The sequence below is a fragment of the Anthonomus grandis genome, chromosome 22 (assembly GCF_022605725.1).
Source record: "Anthonomus grandis grandis chromosome 22, icAntGran1.3, whole genome shotgun sequence".
Taxonomy (NCBI): domain Eukaryota; kingdom Metazoa; phylum Arthropoda; class Insecta; order Coleoptera; family Curculionidae; genus Anthonomus; species Anthonomus grandis.
The window spans coordinates 787,017-797,072 of NC_065567.1; the positions used below are offsets into that span (position 1 = coordinate 787,017).

Genomic DNA, 10,056 nt, shown 5'->3' on the forward strand with positions numbered 1-10,056 from the left:
AAAATAAAATAATGCGTGTATTATTGAATTGTAGGAAATATGTGCCGACTAAAGACATGTTAAATTCTTTAAATTGGTTAAATGTTGAGCAAAACATAAAAAAGGCAAATCTTTCTATTGTATATAAAATTGAAAATAACTTATTGCCAGGGTATCTCAACGTTTATTTAAAAAGAAGAGTACAATTCCATAACTATAACATTAGATCTAAGCAAAACTTTAACATTAGGCAGGTAACGACATCCGCGTTACAAAAAACTTTGTTTTACGAGGGACTGTGCATGTTTAATAAGTTGCCTGAGGAGGTAAAGAATGCACCAAGTGTACATATGTTTAATAGGGGACTATTTGTTTATTTACGCAATCAAAATTGATTTTTTGTTTTCTGTTAAGTAGATATATAAAAAAAGATTATTTAAAAAAAAAAAAAAAAAGATAATCTCCCTTAACCATTTTGTAACTGGTCCAGTTTTCGTGTTAGGCGCTTTTAAAAAAACAATTTTTGTAAACGCGTCTACACCTACAATCAAATAACAGTTTCCTTTTTTACATTTTTCAAATGGATCCAAGTGGTCAAGATGAAGGGTATCCATTGGTATTGGTTTCTTCTCGATATATTGTAAACTACCTGGCGTTTTACCTGAAGGCTTTTTATTATACATGCAACCAAAACATGACCTTATATAATTCTTTACGTAATTTCGAATGGAAACCAATAACGTTTTGACAAGATATCTAAAGTTTTATCAACGACAAAATGACCTGCGTCGTTTTTTTCTTTGTTAGGTTTGTTAGCGGTTTTGCAATAAGAGCAAATCCCTTAACATATTTTCTAAAATAGCTAGGCAAACCTAAAAATTGTCTAACAGAATGAACATCAGTAGGCTCTGGAAAATTTGTTACCGCTTTTATTTTCTCTTCTCCAGGCTTAACCCCTTCTTGAGAAATTTCGTGACCTAAATAACTTATTTTCGACATTAAAAATTTACACTTATCAAATCTCAAAGTCATACCTGCGTCGTGCATCAATTTTAGAATTTTGTCTTGTGCAAGCCCACCAGATATGTCCTGAGAAGGCAGCCGAACATGATCCATGTAATGCCCAGCGCCGACAGAAGTGGTATTGGCTTATGGCGTGGCAGTGGTGTGGCACCGACGTGGCAGCGGCCTGGCGTTTTGACGCCTACTAAAGTGGCACAGAAGCAGCACACAAAATGCAAATTTAGTCATTACTACAATGTCGTCTTCAGAGGACGAAGATGTTCTTGCTTTAGTGCATTTAAATAATATTCAAAGAAGACGATATTGGGTACATCCTTTATGGAAAAAGAAAAACAAAAAATATGGCAGCTTTAATGTATTTAAAGAGCTAAATCAGTATCCAGAACGGTTTCAGTCTTTTTATCGAATGTCTAAAGACTGTTTTACTCGGCTACTAAACATAATAAAACCAAAAATAACTAAAAAGAATACAAACTGGAGAAATTGTGTTAGTGCAGAAGAGCGATTATTAATAACTCTTAGGTAAGTAATTAAATAATAACTGTAGAATACACTAAAAAAACATTATAAAATTCATGAATAAATTGTATTATGAAATTTATGAATATGAACACATAAAGACAAACATAAAAACTAGTCATATGAATACCCTTGAGGCTGCTGATTCGAAAAACTAGTAGTATATTCAAAATCGGTTCCATGTAATGTTTGTAGTGTATGGTATGTTCGACTTCTATTTTCGTTTGCTGGTTGATTTGACGTTGTGACATTAACCGGAGAATAAACTTGTATATTGGAAGGGTTTGAGGAAGATTCGCTAAGCGGTGAAATCATTTGCTGAACATTAGAATTTGATGTCTGATTTTCTTCTAAAATTTCTCCAGCCAAGTTCAAAATGCCAATTTTAAATTTTCTTTTTTGAAAATCAGTCATTTTTTTCATGTCCGGTAGCATACTTATCAGGAATGCCCTATCCGGATCCTCAGTTTTTTCAGGACATTCTTGTAATTTAGTTTGTTTCTTTTGAAAATATTCAAAAGCACTTGAATTGACTTCTTGCAAAGTAGGGTATTTTTTTGTTTCTTTCTTCTTTTTTGGTACGTGCACAGCTTCTGAACTACTTTTTTCCCCATATTCATTGGTGTCACTTAAAGGCGCCTCTAATTCACTGTCAGACTTGCTCGAATCAATTTCATTTGCGATACTTTCTTCTTGAATCATTTTAGTATTCCCCAATGATTTTCTTGATTTTGTGAATGGTTGTAAAAAATGTAAATTTTCAGCTAAATAGTAGGGTTTGATTGGTTTTGCTGAGGATCCCGACGGAACTTTTTTATTTAAATATTTTGTAAAACTTACCCGGATATTTTTCCATCTATCCTTGCAATCATTTACTAAAACAAAAAAAAAGTTTTATATGCTGCTGGTTTATGTAAAAAAAAGTCAAAAACATATTCTGGAAACTTTTTTTTAACAGTTTTTCCTTTGTGTCGTTTCAGATACTTTGCCACGGGCTCATCTTTCAAGTCCTTACAATTTTATTTTTTAAGGGGACATACAACAATACGAAAAATTGTTTATCACACAGCTAAGATGTTATGGAAAACTCTACAGCCACAGTTTTTACCAAAACCGACTAGTGAAAAATGGTTGGATATCGCTGAACGCTTTTATAGTCTATGGAATTTACCTAATTGTATTGGGAGCATTGACGGCAAGCACATTAGGATAAAAGCACCCCCAAATTCAGGATCTGCATTCCACAACTATAAAGGTTTTTTTTCTATAGTGCTGTTAGCTGTTGTCGACGCAGATGGCTTAATTATTTCTGTAGATGTGGGTGAATATGGCCGCAACAGCGATGGGCGTGCGTTAAAAGAAAATAAATTTGGAAAGTGTCTGGTTCGAGGAGAACTTAATATACCAGATCCAACTCCTCTACCTGGTGAAGATGTAAATATTGGTTTTCCCTACTACTTTGTAGGTGACGAAGCATTTCCGCTCAGAAGCGATCTTATGAAACCCTTTGCCCGCAATCAACTTACCAATGAAAGAAGAATGTATAATTACAGAATTTCTCGGGGACGCAAATCAGTGGAATGCTGCTTTGGTATGTTAAGTACTAAATTTGGAATATTGCAAACGTCCATCTGTATGAAAACGAAAAGGATTGATATAATAATCCTAGCAATATGTGCTTTACATAATTTTATTCGTATTTACGATGGAATTTTTTCCACACCTAAACAACCAAACAATATTCAGCACATACCTGTTCAGGATTTGCAAATACAAAGAAACACTCCACAAAATTTAAGAAATCGGCTTTGTAACTACTTTTGTAACATTTCTCCCATTCCAAACCAAGGATATTACAATTTTTAATAACTATTTTTTATTAGGTATTACAATACCATGTTACCTCTACTACATTTTTTGAGTTGTAACTATAACCTTACTTATTATAATAAATTATTGGATTAAAAATTACCTGTTTCCTTAATTGTTTTCGAGATTTCATTCCAGGCAGCATCTTGTGCAGTTCTGTTGCAATAATCAGGTCGATTATAATCATATAAACATGGTTTTGATTCAACTAATTCGACAAAGCGAACATTAAATTCAAAATCATCCCGCATTTTCATGTCAAAACTATGAAAACATTCAAAACAACGAACGAGATCGGACTGGCATGCCGCTTTCCATGCACCACTAGTGGTTACAATATGGCGTGCCATTTCTGCACCGCTACCACGCCATCTCAGTGTGCGTTGCTTAATTCATTTACATTATCTTTCTATTGCCACTCGCCAGAACCACGCCGCTGCCAGACTTCCGCCACTTCTGTGGGCGCTGGGCCTAAGCCATGGCCGTGGCATACCTAAATGACCCAAGAATTTTATTAATTGCCCGTTGAAACACTGCTGCCGCATTAACAAGTCCGAAGAGCATAGTCATATATTCATAATGACCGTCTGGTATAACGAAAGCTGTTTTATGAATTGAATTTTCCTCTATGGATATTTGGTGATAACCGTCTAAACTCGTAAAATAATTACATCATTTTAAATTGTCCAATAAATCATCGATTCGTGGTAACGGATAATTGTCTTTGACTGTTTTTCTATTCAAGGCCCTGTAATCCACACACATGCGAGTTTCGCCATTCTTTTTGCGTACTAGTAGGATAGAACTCGCATAGGGAGAAAAAGATTCACGTATTATTTTATTCTCTAATAAGCCATTTACTATTTTCCCAAGTGTATCCCTTTCGCAAAATGGCAAACGATATGGTTTATAGGTGACAGCTATGTCATCAGTTAAATTAATAGACATTTTTGTGATATTTGTTCCGCCCTACTTCAGTTAAATTTGTAGCAAAACAGCCTCTATATTTATTAAGTAGTTCTTAAGGTACGGTCTGTTTTCGGCGAGTAATGGAGGCGATTAAACGATGCGTTTAATCCCTTAAAGTCTGCCTAACCAATCTGTAGCTAAGCGGTATCGGTGCGGGGAACGTGGTTGTAGACTAGACCCGCCTCATTTCATTCATGAAATGGCCAGTGACGTGCGAAATTTTATAAACCGATTACACAGATTTGAATGTATTCAATATTAAAAAATATGGTTTGGTTTTAATTTTAAAATAGGTATTTGTAGGTAAGATATTAATTTGGAAATTAAGGTCTTCTAAAATATTTTATTTGTAAATATGTAATAAAAAATGACAGACAAGATTAGGGAAGTTTGAGATAAAAGTAAAGTAAAGAAAACACAAAATTTGTAATACACCTACTTAGTTTATTCACTTAAAATAAGAGTGCCGTACTCGATGCCTGGATATCGCGAGGGAAAGAGCACGGCAGATATTCCGAATTATGCTGTTTAAACATTGAATTTGCTACATAATATGTATAATTTAAATTATTATTTAAATAAGTATAATCAATTTGTACCTGTTGAAAATATATTGCTAACCACTCCAGTAAACAGTCTCACTCTGCCAGCATTTTTTTAAACGTTAGGTCATTGTCTATCCAAGTTTTCATCTAAATAGACAATATTGCGACCTTCGGCTCGGTGTTTTTTTATTTCTCTTAGGTATTTATACCTTAAATATGTTATTTTTGGAAAAATTTTCTTCTTCTGGCAATTTTTGCAACAGCTTTCTGCTAGTAGGCACAACTTTAAACCCATATAAATTCAATTTATTAGGTGTTTAACTATTTGAAAATGAAAGTTGTCGTCTTGTTCTACCTTCGTCATTCGCGGTCTTTTTTTGCTTGCCGGGACTAGAAAGCATTTTGTTGGGGTCCGTCCGCATTCTTTCTTCATCTTCTTTGTGAATTTTTTTCACCATTGAAATGCTTACGCCAGTATATTGAGATACTCGTTCAAGTTTGCGCTTTACTGGTAGATTAACGAAGTTATTAGTAGCTTCTTCATCGCAAACCCTAAAAATTTGTACAAGAAGTATATAATCCTGATATTCGATTTTTTTTAGTCGTCGTTCCAATTCCTATTACTTATATTTATAGACATTTTATATTCAAAATAACCAACATTAACTTTAAATCTTTTTTGTTTGTAAAGCAATCGAGCTTGGTTTTATTTCATTGAATATGATTTTTATTTATTACAACATTAGGTACATAATTTTTGAAATTTAGTGTCGCATAAATTATGATTTTATTTTAATGTTTTTTTTTCATAACTGTGCTTAGGCTTTATAATTCTCTTATTATCATTTTACTTACCTATAAACATTCGCAATCACTTCCCTTGCCTGGCTATGAATAAAGTTATTCATTTTAACGTAAATAACACAAAAACTGTTAAAAATTATGAACTTTAACAACAAAGAAACAAATAACACAAAACAACAACAAAACAGCAACAACAATAATAGCAAATAAACTAAACTATGCTACACTACTCAAAAGTCATAGGTCAGAAATTAAGTAGGTACCTAAAAATACAACAATAAAAACAGTTTAATAGCTCAAAAAAATTAACATACGCCGCCGCCACTGAATCCGCAAGAAATCGATATTATTCCGAAAATTACACAAAACCTGGTAGGATGCGATCCAATAAGATAGAGAAAGACAGAGAACTGCATAAAAATAATAAATTAATGGCCGCGATGTCATCAACCAATCACCTGTCCCCAAACAGCGAGATGCTTCCGCGAAAGCACGACGTTGCCGGCTTTGTAAGTTTTATTAGGAATTTCGGATAAATGTTAGTCAATATTGGATTTTATAATATGCAAAACATTAGCAAATAGAACTAAAAAATATGGTTTAAACTGCATTGCATTATTTATTATCTTTTTTATGATTAAATAGCTTAATTTTACCATTATATTTACTTTTTATTTAATACTATTTCATTTTTGCAGTAAGACGTGACAACGCTTCAAAATTTCGCCCGCATTCTTTTCGTAGACACAGATCCGATGGTCAAACTGTACGTCTAATCGCCGCTGGTGGTCTGTATTCGTAGATAGCGTCAGTATTCGGTTAGTCTCCAATCAGTCAGTAGTTTTTTAAAAACCGTCCTAAAATGAGTACACGTGAACTTGTGATGGCAGCACAGTTGCTTATGGAAGAAGAAGCGGATGATGACATTTTGGTATTATCATTATTGCATAAAAGGCGTAGAAAGGTTCATAACATGTTTGTTCAAAGAAGAAAGGAGGGATGTTTTAGTAGGCTGATAATGAGACATTTAATTGATGACGAAACCAAATTCACAGAATACTTTAGGCTTACTAGATATCAGTTTAATGAACTTTTTAACCTTGTATCCGCTGACATAAAAAAATCTCCTACTAAATTTGTTAGAAGACCAATTACAGCTAAAGAAAAGCTTGCTTTGGTGCTAAGGTATTTCATGGTGAGAATCTGTTGTAATAGATTAAACCGAATTTTCTTTTAGGTTCTTGGCTACAGGAGAATCCTATCGTTCCATGGCATTTAATTATAGAATTTCCCATAATTACATTAGTGTTTTGGTACGAGATGTTTTGAAAGTGCTATATAACAAGTTAGTGCCCCTGTTCTTGAAACAGCCCTCGAAAGAAGATTATCTTAGAATAGCTGGGCAGTTTGACGAGAAATGGAATTTCCCAAATTGCTGCGGAGCTATTGACGGAAAACACGTGCGTATTATTTGCCCACAGAACTCAGGCAGCTTGTTTTTTAACTACAAGTCATTCTTTTGTATTGTGTTGCTGGCGATTGTTGACGCTGAATATAAATTTGTATGTATTGATGTTGGTTCATATGGAAAGGAAGGGGACAGTAATATCTTTAATAAGTTGTCTATGTTTCATCTTGTCAATAACGATAAATATATGCCAGAGGACAAACCTTTACCAAATTCAGATATACGATTACCCTATGTTATTCTTGGAGATGAAGCATTTAAACTCTCAAAACATCTTCTTCGTCCATATCCGCGAGATCAGGCTAACATTAATATACAAAAGCGTGTCTTTAATTACCGCCTGTGTCGAGCACGAAGAACTTCAGAAAATGCATTTGGATTACTGTGTCAAACATTCAGGATTTTTTACACGCCAATTGCTGTACAATCTTCCACAGTAGATCTTATAATAACCATTGCATGTTGCTTACATAATATGATAAGAACTTCTAGTCAAAGTTCTATAGAAGATATTGACTATGACATGCCCAAGGACAACATGATTAGATTAAATCCCTCGGGCGGAAATTCAACTGTTGAAGCATTTCAAATTAGAAATAGGTTTACAGAATTTTTCAATAGTCAAGAAGGCTCGGTGACCTGGCAGCTAAAGCACGTAACGGCAACAGATAATTAGATTTAGTTACTCTGCAATCTTGAGTTAAATATTTTGTAATATTTTATTATGAAAATAGACAAATAAAACTATTACCTATCTAGACACACGTTTTTTATAACTCAGTTAAATTATAATTACTAAAAAGATCTGCGCAATCGGTAAGTGCTTGAGAGTCCTGGATATCACATGAAGATTCTGTTGTACTATCGTAATTGTAATGAGCTGATGTGAGAGAGGCACGTGAAGTGGAGGGAGTGGGACGGGATCCTGTTTGCGACATTTCCAATTCCATTCGAGAAATCAAGTCCAGTGTTTCTTTCATTGCTTTGACTTGTAAATGAGGTGGAAAGGTGATAACTGTTTCAGCCATGCTGGCAAAAGAAGTTTTGATTGGATGGTTTTTGCCTGAAGAGGCAAATGATTCTTTTATTTCCTTAAACACGAGCTGTCTCTCGTTTTCTCTCTTGTTAAGTGTTTCCAAAAGCTGCTCATTACCAATATGTTTCTTCTTTCTTTGGGGGCCTTCATTTATCTTTGTATCCATTTTTTCCTGCACAATATGTCTCTTCTTTCTTGGTGCACCTTCATTTATACTTGTATCCAAATCTTGTGATTGTGGAGAATTAATTTCTGCCGTTGTATCGTCCTCTGCAATATCTTCCTTTTCTTCACCTGAAAAAACTTCTTGTGATTGTTCGGTTAATGTTTGCTTAGTTTCTGAATCACTTGATGCGCCTGCTTCTTCTTCTACTGACACATGGCATAAAGTTCTAAAAAACCATATATGACATGAGCTATAATAAAGTAGGTAGGTATATAAAAATGCTTTACTTTCTATTGGATCTGGTTTGCTCTAAAAAGTTAAGAGCATTCATGTGCACCCATGTAATTGTAGCCTCCGCTGAGGAACCAGTGCTTTATTTCATATCCTTCTTCTTTTTCCAATAAACATCTTTCAAACTTTTCCACCGAGTCTTGCATTCAGTGACTGGAAATAATGTACGACATGAAAAAGTTCGAATTATATTAGTAGTTAATAGCTTAGTTTACACCAAAAAAAACTATACTTGGGTTTTAAATTTGTTGTTTCGAAAAAAAAAAACACAATTATACATATTGAAAGAAGTGTATAAAAATGATACGCAGTTTAAGATTTTAATAAAATTACCTAATTGAAATGTAATTTATTTTGACACAAAAGCGTATCCTATATATACTTTTGTTGTTTATTAAATTTAGTATTCCCAAGAAAAATGTAATGCCACAAATATGTATGTAAATATTTTATGGGAAAAAAAGTAAACAAAAGGAAAATAATGTTATACATTAAATAAACTTACCGCTTTTGTCTATGTTTTTTAATATTATTTTCCAAATATTATCACGTACATTTTGATCCTTATATAATTTATAATTTAAATTATACGCTGGATGAGTTGACACTTCGTAAATCAATTTTTCATCTTCCGCTTTGGAGAATCGAAGTCTGTTACCTTTGTTGGAGCTCATTTTGCAGCCACACTCGCGAGCGATTTAACAAACGCGCGCGTTTACTTTGCCTGACGACCAATTTTGCTTAAAGACGCGTCGTCTTGTGGCGACTTGTTTCGACTTGTCGCCTAAACCAGACCATTTCTATGATATGGCTATTTAACCCTTAAGTACTATGCCCCAAATAAAACACATATTTACTATGCGTGGGTCCGAGTCACCCATTTTTTTAACTTAAAAATGAAACCACTTTTTAAATAAAAAAAAATGTTTTTAATGTCAAAATAGTTTATTCATATAGATATTTTAACAATTAGTGCAAAATTTATTTATTTAAACATGGTTTACACAAAATATTGCAACAAGAAAAGCATATGGGTTTATTGCACTTTTTGCAAAAAGCACTTGTTTTTCTATCCTTCTTTGGGGGACAAAAGGCGCATCTTTTTCTTTTGGACCTTGATTGCTCTGGTATAGGGGTTGGATAAACAGGTAACGACGTTCCAAGTCTCAGCGCAATCGATTCACGCGAATATGTTGATTGTTCATACGGATTTCCATATAGTCCTTGCAAAGTGCCATTCCAAGTTTCTTCAAAAAGGAATACCTTTCAATTTCAGTTCCCTTGGGAGAACATTGGTAAAGTACCCGAGAATTTACACCAGCTATGTTAAGCATTTGAAAAAATAGTACCATTGGCCAGCGTCTTGTTCTGCGGGAGGTTGAAAAAT

The 10,056-nt window shown here is 33.8% G+C and overlaps 2 protein-coding genes across 2 annotated transcripts in view; both read left to right on the plus strand.

The window, feature by feature from the left end:
- LOC126748138 (uncharacterized) overlaps positions 1-8,849 on the plus strand; it is a 66,593-nt gene extending 57,744 nt beyond the window's left edge. Inside the window, exons 2-3 of the mRNA XM_050457166.1 lie at positions 6,407-6,893; positions 6,946-8,849. Of these exons, the coding sequence (XP_050313123.1) occupies positions 6,571-6,893; positions 6,946-7,852 (1,230 nt within the window). The 5' untranslated portion in view covers positions 6,407-6,570 and the 3' untranslated portion in view covers positions 7,853-8,849. The remainder of the gene's footprint in view (positions 1-6,406; positions 6,894-6,945) is intronic.
- On the plus strand, positions 512-4,871 carry LOC126748140 (putative nuclease HARBI1). Its single transcript, XM_050457167.1, has 2 exons — positions 512-1,524; positions 2,502-4,871. The coding sequence occupies exons 1-2, from the start codon at positions 1,238-1,240 to the stop codon at positions 3,385-3,387; spliced, it is 1,173 nt and encodes a 390-aa protein (XP_050313124.1). The 5' UTR covers positions 512-1,237; the 3' UTR covers positions 3,388-4,871.
- Positions 8,850-10,056: the final 1,207 nt, after the last annotated feature.